This window comes from Enhydra lutris, unplaced genomic scaffold, assembly GCF_002288905.1.
Source record: "Enhydra lutris kenyoni isolate GAN:26980312 unplaced genomic scaffold, ASM228890v2 scaffoldscaffold3, whole genome shotgun sequence".
Taxonomy (NCBI): domain Eukaryota; kingdom Metazoa; phylum Chordata; class Mammalia; order Carnivora; family Mustelidae; genus Enhydra; species Enhydra lutris.
Genome location: NW_019154087.1, coordinates 36610796 through 36623745, shown reverse-complemented (window position 1 = coordinate 36623745; position 12950 = coordinate 36610796). Strand labels below are relative to the sequence as shown.

The following is a 12950-nucleotide window of genomic DNA, read 5'->3' as shown; positions in this document are numbered from 1 at the left end:
GCGCAGAAAAGGAATTTTCTCTGCATTACTATCTGCATTACCTTGAAGTTCACTTTTACTACCCCTCTTGGAGAGGGCTTTTTTCCCTTCCCTGTTGGAATCTGGCTGCTCCGCTTGGAATCTCCTAATCTTTCCTTTCCACTTAGATTTTATTTTGGCAGCGAGGACAAGTGATTCTCTGCGGGCCGCTGGGGCGGGGGTGGGGGGGGCGCTTTTTTTGGGGGGGGGGAGGGGGGGGGGAACATCCGGCGTGGGTGTGTTGGGGGGGGGGTCTGTTGGAAGTTGCGGCGGCGCTGGGACTGGAGACCCGCGGCCCCGGCGCAGCGATGGGGAAGGTCTGAGCTCCAGCCTCTCCCCCTGCCCGAGAGCAGCCGAGGCTGGATACATTTTTTAAAAGCCAAACTGCAAACAACTCTGGCGATGCCAAAATTCCCCTCCAAGTGACACGGCTTTGCGAAGGAGGTTTCCTCAGGCTGGGCTCTCTTATTCGCTCTGCCTTCATCAACGGCGATTAAAGGCTTTGCTCTGGCAATAGGAATTTAGAAAAAAAAAAAAAAAAAAAAGAAAAAGCTGCGCTAAACTCTATCGTGACCCCAAACACTTTGGGCTGTTTTTTTTTTTTTTTTTTTTAAATATCGAAAAAGAAACCATCCTAAAAGAGATTCAGCATAGGAGGAGATGGAAGTTTTCCCCTTGCTCTTGGTTTTGTCCGTCTGGTGGTCTCGAACCTGGGACTTGGCGAATGCGGATTCAATCATTCACATCGGTAAGAAAAAGCAGGTGTTGCCTGTGGGTACTTCAAACGTTTGGGTTAGCAAATGTTTCCCTTTGCCTCCCCCTCTCCGCCCTCTGTGTGGTTTAACTGGCGCTGGCTTCGGTTTATTGCCCCTTCCCGCTAACCTTCCCTCACACTTGTTCAGTTTTCTGGCAGGATGTGGATGCTCGAACCGTGACTGGGGCCGTTGTTTCGCGGTGAATCTTGGAGTGTATGCTGGATGGGTGGGGGTCTCGAGTTTACCTCAGTTGTGCGTGTGTGCCGGGAAGTGCGGGGAGTGGGTGGGTTCTAAGTGTGTGGGGAAAGGAAGTTTAATCGACTCTACCTTCCATATTCTTTCCCGGATGTACATTTGCTCCAATAAAAAATATATATATATCTTAGGGGAAAGAAGAGGTGTGTGTCACCTGTGAGGCGAAAACTGGGGTGAGAGGTGGGGGGACCTCCCTTCGGATCGAACAGGTGGTTTTGCAACGTGAGCGGGCTGCGTTAGCCGCAGCGTTGTGCGATGGTGACGGGGTGCTGGCTGCGCCCCCAGCCTCCTTTTCCTCTTCCCGTGCTCTTGGCTTTGCAGTACTCGCGCAGAGTCGCCGCGACGGTGGCGGGAGGGGCTGGCGGCGGTGTAGCCGAGGACCGGGAGCCGCGCGCCTCGCTGCTTCGCATACTCCTCCGGCCTGGCGCGGCGGCGAGACCGGCCCCCGGGCGCACGAGAAGCGCAGGGCGCGCTGGCCGCCCTCGTGGGCTGCCATGCAGACACCTGCCTCGCCTAGTCTCGCGGTCAACTCTGAGTTGCCGCGCAAGGCCGAGAGGAAAGACGTTTGGGCTCCGGCCGGGCGGCCTGACTCCAAGAAGGACGCCGAGCCGGTTCGGAGATGTTCGTGGCCCCACCTATTGGCAACCAGACGGGCCGGGACTGGCCGCGGCTGGCGCGGGCGCGGGCGCGGGCGGGAGCGGAGGCGGGTGGGGGCCGCGCGTCATTATCATGCACAGCGCTCGCAGCTTCAGGCTCCAACTCTTCTCACTTGCTAATCCGTAAGAGCTGAGTGGAGACCGGCTCCTGCAGCCTTTTCTGCGTTAATGCGACGGTTTCCTTTACGGAAATTCGCGTCCGCGGGCCAGTAAGGTTCATTTACTGGGATGAAAAGAGGCCCCTCTTGGGGAATTTTTCTGGGCACAGGACTTTTATCTGTCCACACGGCTTGATGTTCTTCAAATTGAAGCGACAGATGGGTCGCAGCATCTCCTCCTTTCGTCCCCCTGCCTCTCGCCTGCTCAACACACACACACACACACACGCGCGCGCGCGCGCACACACACACACCCCACCCACTCACCCCACAGAGTCCTAGAAGGGAACCTGCTTCAGGTGGCTCTTGTGCCTGCCCAAGCGAGGGGCTTATGTCTGGTGTGTGCCTCCACAGCGGCCAGCCCCTTAGCTCCAGGGGACTCCTCGGTCTCAGAGGCTGTCTTTGTAAACATGTCTGCCATTCTCTGTCATTTATATCAATAGAACCATACATGTCTCTATATAAGGGGTAATGAGGTCAGGATTCTAAACCTTGCACTTAGGCATTAATTAAGCACTAGAGAGCCTGACTGCTAGATCACGTTTTGCCTGGGGGCTAACAGGGCCTGTGGGTTCAGAACTTTTCAGGGAGAAATTATGGCCTCATTAAGGGGTTCAGTAATGTTCTGATAGAATTCAGAAGCGAACTGTGTCCTCTTAAAGAAATGACATACATCTATGTCTTGTTATAAATGATTGGAACAGGATGTATATATATAATGTGGTAACTTTACATTCGTTTTATGATTTGGGATTTCTGCCGTAGGCTCTTCATCGCTCAGGAGACAAGGCTTGTGGATAAATGCTCATTTTGTTGCTTATTCTGTGGTCCACATGATAAATATATTATTTGCAAACACATACAGCTCTTGCTGTCCTTTATCAGCTGAATACTATTTTGCAGTGTAGTCTGATCATTTGTTTCTAAATACAACACACGGTTGTATATTTTTTTCCTTTGCATTCTGTTTGTCAATGTGACATGGTTTACTTATTTATAACCAGACCAAAAAAAAAAAAAAAAGGTAACAGTACAAATTACAGATTTCTTCACAGCAAGTTGTATGCATGAACTGTGTATATCCTATTAAAAGGAACACTTATCAGACAATTTGACTTGAATGCAATTAGTACATTAGGCAAGAGGATTAGCTTCTTTTATAGGCTACCTAATATTGCCATGAAAGCTAGCAAATTGATAATTGCTTCAGATTCTTCCTATCTTTTATAATATACTGATAAATATTATTCCCAAATTAAAGAAAGTGACCAAAGCTAATTTGAGTGCATGTCAGAGGTTAAAAGCCCCTCCTGCTTCCACCTCTCATCCTAGCCAAAGTATAATAAATTCAGAACTAAATGCCCATCCTAAAGTTTTAAACCATCGATTACTATTCATTGAATCCGTTTACCTGGTTGACTAGCACAAGAGAATTAATGATCTTTAGGCGGTGATTGCTTTCATTTAAATATTTACTGGGAGAAATATGCTTATGGCAAATGTATATTTCAGGCTTTAAGGGATGAATGTGATGATACTGAAGGGAAAGTTAATATTTCAGCTCTAGAGTTACAAGGAGATACGCAGAAATGGAAGGTCTTTCTAGCCTCATGTAGTGTGGGTTCAGGTAGAATGTAGCTGCAATATGCAGTTCAAGCAACCCGGAAGCTAAAAAAGACCTGCTCTGTTTCCTTAAATACTGAATCCTTTTAGTGTTGAACAGAATTATATATATGAAAACTCTCTCCATTCTTCTTTCTTTCTTTCTTTTTTTTTTTTTTCCATGCAGGTAGTTTTTAAAAGTCAATTATAGTATTTTAAACTCTAATATATTTTATTAAACACAGGAACTTACTAGAATGATGAAATATATCATAATAGTTAAACTCAATAATTGAAGTGGCCGTGTCTTTATTTTCAGTAAAAAATGCACGAATAGCATACATAATTACTTCTTCTGTTAAATCACATTTTAAAGATATTTGATAATTGCATATATCTGTTTAAAGCACATGTACACACATAATATTTAGAAATGAATCACCTCAATTGTGATATTCTTCCCCCCTCCCCAAAGAAAGGTCTTTTGACATATAAAAACTGCAATTTTGAATTATGCTTTTACTTTGAGCCTGTGCATTGATTGAGTAATTTCATCAGACCCACATTACTTGATTGCTTAGAAGTTTCCTAATGATCTGCATGCTGTAGGAAGAACCAAAAAATCGTGAGTGGAATGGCAATGATACTGTGTTTTATGAGGCTATTCAAAAGTCGCTCTGATTTATGTAGCTAGAAAGCTCGAAAGTCTTTGAGATTATCCACGCTGACTGCTATTTTCTTCATACATCAGTCGTTCCACACTCTTTACTCCCTAAACACAACAGGAGTGTAGAGCACTGCTTTAATTAAGCAGGGATTAGGTGGCATTTCCAGTCAACTGCACAGTTTGTGTTTTGCTTCAAATCTAATATGGAGGATCTCATGTTTTAATAGTTTAATGTATGCTCATTTCTTTATCTGGTTCCTGTGCTCACAGAACTGATTGAAATGAGCTATCCTCAGTTATATATCTCTACAAGGATATTCTCAAACAGTGTAGTCACATTTTACGAAAATCACTCACAGGCTTTTCTTGTTATCAGTCATAGTAAAATATGCCAACAGGGAATAGAAACAAACCATTTATTTATATTTTTCTTGTAAGTACATGATACTTTATCCTTTGAGATCATAGTCATTAACTATGATTTGTTTGAGAAGCCTAAAACAATACGCAGAATATTTTCATCATGAGAAAGTTCAAATTAAAGTATAAAACTGGTGGGTGAATAAAATGTCCACATTAAAAATAGTAATAGATGGCAGATTTAAAGCAATAGTTTTCATGATTTCTGCACTGAGGACAGTTTTATCAAATATAGAATGTAAAAGTATTTCCAGAAAATGTACTGTGTCTTACACCAAAATATTTCTTTTCCAGCTCTTTACATAATATGTATTGAGTATGATAGCCCCCAGGAGTCATTAAGGACTTCTTTTACTGTATAAGATATCTCAATGATTTAAATTATCCCTTTATTATTTATAGTGGTTGTTTGCTTCCTAAGTTATGGATAACATATAGTGTAAACTTCTGGAATATATGTATAAGTAGTTTCTGAATTTAAAATAAGGGTGCACTTTACTATTATTCTTTTCTGTATCATTAATACAGTTATTTGAAGCATAATTCAGATGTGCATTAAGTTAGACAGTGTTATTAATCAACAGTATCAACTATGACATGACTAATAAGCCATTACACCAAGGACCTTTGCTTTCTATTCCAAGTGAAGTGTACACCCAGTAAATATCTCCTATAAATTTTAATTCAAATAAGAATAAAAATCAAGGTGATTAACTTTAGACTTTTTAAACAGTAGAAACCAGTTGAGATTGTTAAGAGTAATGAAAGATGCATTATATTTAATTCAATTCCTAAGATTAAGTTTATCATATTGTAATTTTGTCTCAAAGGGTATTGTAATTTTAAAACCAAAGTCTCTAATCTGGAAGTCTTTTTTTTTCCCCTTTCTTCATTTGCTTGTGTTATTTTACTGTTACAAAGTAAAGTATTTGGTATTGCTTTTAGATTTTCATAATATTTCAGATTATAGACAGACAACATTTTGATGTGTAGCCATACTTAGACAGTTTTACCACAAACATAATGTTTATTAGAAAATACATTTATGGCCTATAAAGATAGCTTTGCCATTAGGTGTCACTGCATTCTGAGCTGTTTCTTTGTAGTCCTACTTGAAAACCACATGAGGGATGTATTTTTTTAATTCTCTAAAAAAAATGTCATTCAGTGAGGTGATGCCATAAGATACAGGTGGTTTTATTTTCAAACCAGAATAGGAAATATTATCCCTGTCTCTCATGCTTACAAAAATGTAGTTCTAGTACATATCAACACTCTCTATTCTCCAGGTAGATAAGATTCCTAGACCTAATGATGTAAATTTTTCACAAATTTAAAATACAACAGAAATATATCCTTTAATACATATTCTGTGTGCAAAAATCTAAGACACCAAAAATGCTAGAAATGTGCTTATTACTGCTGGCATAAGCAAATTAGTGGATGTAGCTTATTAAGCTATTTCTTAACTGTGGGTAGTTCTTACTAATGGAGCTTTTGGGTACCAAACTAAATGTTTGTAATGTGAAACACACATGCACAGAGCTATGAAAAAAATGTAGGCACAAATACAGATATATTTTAAAACAATGTCATCCATTGAGTTTTGTGCATGATTATATATGTTTTCAGATAATTTTGGCCTGATAAGTATTAAGTTTTATGTAGTTGTAACAGTTTCTTCCAAACACATACAACTACTACCACTATTAGTCCTGTTGGGTTTTTGTGGTAATTTATATTTTTATAACCAGCATCTATGATCACTTAGTAATTTTTCTGTTTATTTCATTTTTTTAAAGAGGCAATATGCTTTCTTCGAGCATATCCCATTAGAAGACTAATGGAGATGAAACTTAGGTCAACTTTAATCTGATAATTCATTTTAATATCTGCAATCCACATAGAAAATGCAGTACGAGGTTAAATGAATGAGCATTTTGTCATATTATTTTAGACCTTATCTTGCACCGATGTTAATTATAATGAATTAGTTGTTCTACATTAATATATTAGAATATATTAAGAACTTAGTATAAAATTAAGTGATCAGATGGATATCTAAATGATAAGGGAAGATACTAAAGTAATTCTAGGATTGATTACGTGGGTATTTGTGGATTTAAGTAATTTATATTGGTGACTTTTAACATTTGGGTGTGGACACAAATTTCAGATGAATGTGAATTACTTGGGGGGGATGTTAAGACATAGTAAAAATGTTCTGGATTGGAATTTTAAGGGTTTGGGGTTAAGTACCAATCTTGTCAATGGCTAACTGAGCAAAATTGGAAAGTTATTTTTTTTTTAAATAAGATTTATTTATTTTAGGGGGAGAGAGAGAGAGAGTGTGTGTGTGCAACTGGGAAGAGGGGAGGAGGGGCAGAGGGAGAGGGAGAGAAATCCGCAAGTAGATTCCCTACTGAGTGCAGAGCCCCATGTGGGGCTCAGTCCTGGGACTCTGAGGTCATGACCTGACCCAAAATTAAGAGTTCCTTGTTTAACTGACTGAACTCAGGCATCCTGGAAAGTTACTTTCTTTAGTCTTCATTTATTATCAATGCTAGTAGAAGATTTAGACTAATTTTCTTTTAAGCTCTAAAATTATGTGAAGTAAAATGAAAACAGATTCCTACATTTGAGGAACTGGGAGAAGATATACAGTTAAGTCTGGTTCATGTAGCTATACTTAAGGTTCAGAATGAATTTAAAAGAAGAAAATACCAGAGGAATTAAATAGAGCATAAAACCTTAATCACTCAAATTAAAATGAAATTTTTTTCAGTATTAACAAGAATTGTACCTAATATATTTGTTTATCAGATATTCTAGGTAACTGCAATATCAGACTGAGAGAAGTGGATTTGTTAATTTTTTGTTTCAGTTTTTGTTTTTGTTTTGTCTAGTGTCGATACTAAGGTGTTCCATTCAGTGCTGCTCTTAAACCACAATGCTCATGCTTATTAAGGCTGCTGGACTGATGAGTAGTCTTATGTTCTAACTAGCATAGACTACAATAGCCTTTAGAATTTGCAAACTCAAAGCACACCAGGAATATTTGTGTATGTTTGGTATCACTCAAAGATACAGAGTATAAAGGAAAGAGCCAGTGTTTCTTTGGTGTTCTCATAATTTTGGATTCCTGCTCCAGGTGTTCTGGCTTTAACCCTATTGTTGTCCATCAAGTGGTTACCAGTGTGAAGCTGAGGCTGGGTTGATCCACTGAAAGCTTCCTTGAGTGAACAGAGGGAAGCCCAGAGGCAAGCACAAGAAGCTTAGTATCAAAAGGCCTCCCTGTGTGTGTTAAATTTTATATCACTCTGTAGTCAAGTTTCTTATTAACAAATATTTTCACTCATAAAAAAGATTAAATAATTTATATTAAAGTAGAAATTCTTACACTTTTTTCTTTATCCCCAAATAATTCAAAGTACTATTTTAAAAATAAATTATTTTATTGGCCTAAGTACCTGATTTTTCTGGAGTAACCTTAAATAAGACATTTGCATCATTGTCAAAATCATTATAATTCTAGAAGTTGGGAACATGGGACAATGAGTAAGTTTTAGATAGAAATCAGAATTTGCATTTATTAAATTTGATGTTCCTATTAAACATCAAATTTCAGGATTTAATTAGGTTGGCAGTTGTTTATATGAGTTTGAAATTTAGGGGGGATTTAGGGATTTGAGCTGTACATTTGGAATTCATCATTTTAGATACGGTCTTCAAAGCTATAAGAGGGGTAGCTCATTTAAGGAATAATCATGTAGAGAAAACTCCAACACTGCCATGGGACATTCTAAAATGTTGAGGTCAGGGAGACTAAAGAGGATCCAGGAAAAGAGAAAGATGAGTGGCCTGTGAGAAAGAAAACATAGTAGTCTGTGATGTTTTGGAAGCTAAGTAAGGAAAGTATTTCAAGGAGGAAATGAAAAACCTTGTCAAATTCTGTGGATGAAAATTGTTGAGGATAAACATGACTTTGACAAAAGTGCTTTCAGTGGACTGGAAGCGACACAATACTGATTGGGGAGGATGTGAAGATTTAATGGGACTTGAAGAACTCTCTGTTTTTCTGTCAGGGAGAACAAGGAAGTGGTGGGGGTGGGAATATGAGGTAAAAAGTGGGCTTTTTTTTTTTTTTTTTAAGGTCGGTGTTGAGATATGTAAGGTAATTTTTAAGTATAAGGACATTTTCAGTTAGAGGATTTAAAATAAATTTTCTTTTATTCAAACCTATTGGATTGCTGAGTTTGGATAGTAAGTGTTTGAATAGTACTGTTTTATTTTTTGTTTGTTTGCCTGTCCTTGTTGCTTTTTGTTTTGTTCTGTAATCTGGGACCAAGTGAAACTGGGCTAGTGCCAGTGGATTAGAGAAGTTTAGATGTTCTTTCTGAAATGGACTCTATTTGTTGTTCTGCTTTTGTGCTTCATTTAATTTCCCAGATCAGCTCTGAAATTTAGGTAAAAATTTTTTACCTGAAATTATGAGTGGATTATACCTTAAGGAGTATTGGTGTACCATTATAAATAGAACCAACATTTAGTCTTTTAGTAATATATTAATTTTAAGAACGCATGATATTTCTATATGATAAATGGTATCAGAATAGTATGAAATACTCTTGTTACAGTAGATATGTTTGAATTGATTATAGGTTTCCTCTAAGCAAATCCTACTATATATTTGATATACTTAAAAAATCATTTGGGACACTTTTTTAAAAAATACAGTTATTTCATAAGGCAATGCATATCATTGCCACATAGAAATTAAATAAATGAAGGAGATTCATATGATATTAATTTTCAGTGACACCTTTAAGTATTTTCTTTTATGGAACTTTCACTTCTATTTGTGCTATACTGTAGCTGACAGATCTTTAGTCATAGGTGAAAATGAGGAAAGGAAATGTTCTAAATTTTCTAACCTAAAAATTAAGCCTTCTGAAAATGAACCTTAGTTCTCTCATTGGTCTTCTATTAATACACATATAAGTCATGTGTATTTCATTTGTCTGCAGTTAAAACAAGAATATTTGTCTAAAAATAAGAATGCCAATAGCAGGTGAATAATATTTGTCTGTGTTCTTTGTCATTTCTAGTGCTATTTCCTCCATAAAACTATTTTGTCTTATTGAGCCAATATAATATGAATGTCACATGTTGTTTCTGCTTGGTTACATCTATTAATTAATGTATAAACATGGAATACATGAACAGTGAGGAGATAGAAATCCTGTGGTTTGAGCACAGCAATGACTGATTAAAAAAAGCAAGCTATGTATGGCTGGAGCCAAGGAACATAATTAATGAAATCTATAACATCAAAAGTTATTTTAAACTTGCTAGTTCATAACTTCCTGGGGTGGGGAAATAGTGTTTAGCAGATTTAAATACAAATTTAAGTTTAACGGCCACGTAAAATTGGTGGAGGTGCTTAATGTACTTACCATGATATCATTAAAATGGCATGCCCCACAAGCAACACCTTTTAGATTGGCTTATCATCTTAAAAGCCAAAGCCCAGGTAATATCTTAGGAGTTAAACTCCTAAGAGAGTCAGTCCTATTTTTTCTGTTGCATGTAGCTTAAATTGAATTAAAACCTAGAAGACTGATTCTTTCTTCTGAAAATCTCCACAATCTGACAACAGAGAAAATTGTTGGTAGTATAGTGGCAATTATGATCTTGTTTTTCAGTGTCCAATTTCTTCTTTGTGGCTTCTATAAACAGCAATAACAGAACACTGGTGATTTTTTTTTTAAGAAATGCCAGAAATTCTTACATAGCCCAAAGGATGTAAGGTTTTTATGAAAATCATTATAAATTTCTTATTAACAAAATTATTGAAAAAGTGTTTAACACATCAATAGTGTGGTGGTGAGTCAAACACAGACTTGAGAAGGATTGGATTGCTCTTCAGTTTCCTGATGGTGTTTTTGGATACTTTTTTATAATTCATTATTTTCAAGCTGAGAAATCATGATCTATATCATTATCTCCCATTGCAGAAAATATACTTTTAGGGTTATATGAAAACCATAACATTTCACCTTTTTTTTTTTTAAATTCAAAAAATGCTTATTGAGTAGCTAATATGTACTCAGTTGATTACAAAGCTATTCACATAAGACACATTTACTATCCTTTAAAAGCTTTTATATATATCTGCCTTCTGAGATCATATTGTCATATTTGGAAACTGAAGTAGATAGAGCAATTCAGGACTCACAGTTGGATGGCATAGTATGTTCTACTAGGGCATGGGAGATTGTGATAATTCAACAAATGCCATTTTTATGGTGCCCCTAAAATGCCATAAAACAAACATATATTTCAGGTAAAAATATCAACGGGATAGGGAGATTACCTCTTTTTATTTTATTCTATTTTATTTATTTATTTGGCAGACAGATCACAAGTAGGCAGAGAGGCAGGCAGAGAGAGAGGAGGAAGCAGGCTCCCTGCTGAGCAGAGAGCCCGATGCGGGGCTCAATCTTAGGACCCTGGGATCATGACCTGAGCCAAAGGCAGAGGCTTTAACCCACTGAGCCACCCAGGCGCCCCGGGAGATTACCTCTTATAGAAGTTCTTAATTTATAATAAAACTTTCTTTGAGTCATCTTTCTGATGGTTGTTCCTTCACCATGTTATACCTATAGACTAGAAAGTCAGTGCAGTCATGCGCTAGCAAGTGCTGAGGGTAAGTCTTTGCCATGTTCCTTTTTTTTCTCTTACTCTTTTCATTTTTTTCTCCCATAGACCCTAGTAGTTGTGCTCTGAGGTCAAGTAAAGGAGGACGTAGCTTTAAGATCCAGTTATTCTGTAATTAAAAATAACGAGTTCCTTTTTAAATTTAATGGGACATATCAGATCATTCCACCAAGCATGGTTTCTTGGGTATGGAGAAATTAAATTACATTTTCTTTACTTTTGAACCTACTAGTATATTACTGTTTCATGTTACTAATCTGTACTTTTTTCTGGGTCTATAAAACATCAATGAAAATGACAGTTTTATACCCTAGCAAACAAAAGGGGAAAATTACCTCACTGAAAAAGTAAAATTAGTTACTTTTACAAACGGAATAAGGACTGTTGGGAAAACATTTTTATACCAACTTTTAATTATCTAAGTGTAATTGAGACTAGGACAAACAACACAAACTGGAAAAGAAGGGATAGTTAAAAAACTGACCATTACTTGTTTCTCCACAAGAGCCCTTGTTGTGGTTGATGAATAGTTAATAAATAGCAAAACTGGCTGCTCTTATTTTTTCTTTTTATTTTTCATGTCTGCCCTTCAGTGGCAATGCTAATGAGCAGTGAATGGCCAAAAGCAAGGAAGAAGGAGCAAAGCAAAGGGTTTTAGATAATCTATAAACTGGAAAATCAGCCCCTGAATGCTCATATGCACAGGCTTGCTGAGAAGAAATAGTTTATTTTCTGAAAATATTGCCCAGATACTGAAGATAGAACTTGCTTTGGCTGCTGGGCTTGTAAGAGGGGTGATGGTTCCAGGCCACCAAAAAGAAATACTCTGAATACAGGCTAATGGCAGAATGAAGAATATTTTGTGTAAAGAGTATCCTTCAGGGGAGATACTGCTGACAGCCGAGACCTCTGTGATTAGCTCATTTCCATGTGTCATGTCAGTGGTGATTTTTTTTAAAGGAAATATATGGATTTCAGCTATACCTCTTAAACACTTTAGGTAAATATGTAAAAATGTGTTGGATTGACATTCCTATCAATATGCATTGTGTACTGAGCATCTACATTGTATATTCCCAGTTGGCTTCCAGCTATTGCTATATTATATACAATAAGGGAAAATTTGAACAGTGCGCTTTTAGAAAGAAGCTGTGAAGCACACTGCAACGGTAAATACAAAAGTCTGGTTAGTGGTTAATTGAGATGAAAAGTGGGAAGGAAGGAAGGTGATGTGATCGAGGAGAGGTGCATGGTTTCAACACTATTATTGATGTCTTATTAAGCTGAGTGGTTGTTACACAAATGTTGATTTTGTATATACATTCATATGTATATATAAATAATATCTATACATTCATATACATATTTGTAAGTGCTGATGTATCTGCTGTCATGTCTTCTCACTGAGAAACCTACTTGTTCAGTTTTACCATGGTTAGGGAATTAAGTTTTTCTTTGAGACCCAATTCACCATATAATGTGGCTCAGTCTTTAACACTCTTTGGAGAAGATGAGAATATATACAACATGCCAGGATCATAAAATGGTAAATTAGAGAATAATTCAGAAGTTTGTGTTCAGGCATGGATAGCACTCTCTGTGATGGATTCTATAAGCAAGTCGCTTTCTCTACCACTGAGGACCTTTTCTTTGAGTCTTTGTTATCTTTTTAGTTTGGTCAGGGAGTACCCTGACCTGT

At 37.5% G+C, this 12950-nt stretch overlaps 1 protein-coding gene across 2 annotated transcripts in view; it reads left to right on the top strand.

The window, feature by feature from the left end:
• The first annotated feature begins 377 nt into the window (after positions 1–377).
• The window catches only part of LOC111155139 (glutamate ionotropic receptor delta type subunit 2), a 1452064-nt gene continuing 1439491 nt past the window's right edge, over positions 378–12950 (top strand). The window contains exon 1 of one of the 2 annotated variants that reach the window (XM_022515215.1): positions 378–766. In XM_022515215.1, coding sequence (XP_022370923.1) covers positions 679–766 — 88 coding nt within the window. In that variant the 5' untranslated portion in view covers positions 378–678. The remainder of the gene's footprint in view (positions 767–12950) is intronic. The other variant, XM_022515223.1, reaches the window with a different exon arrangement.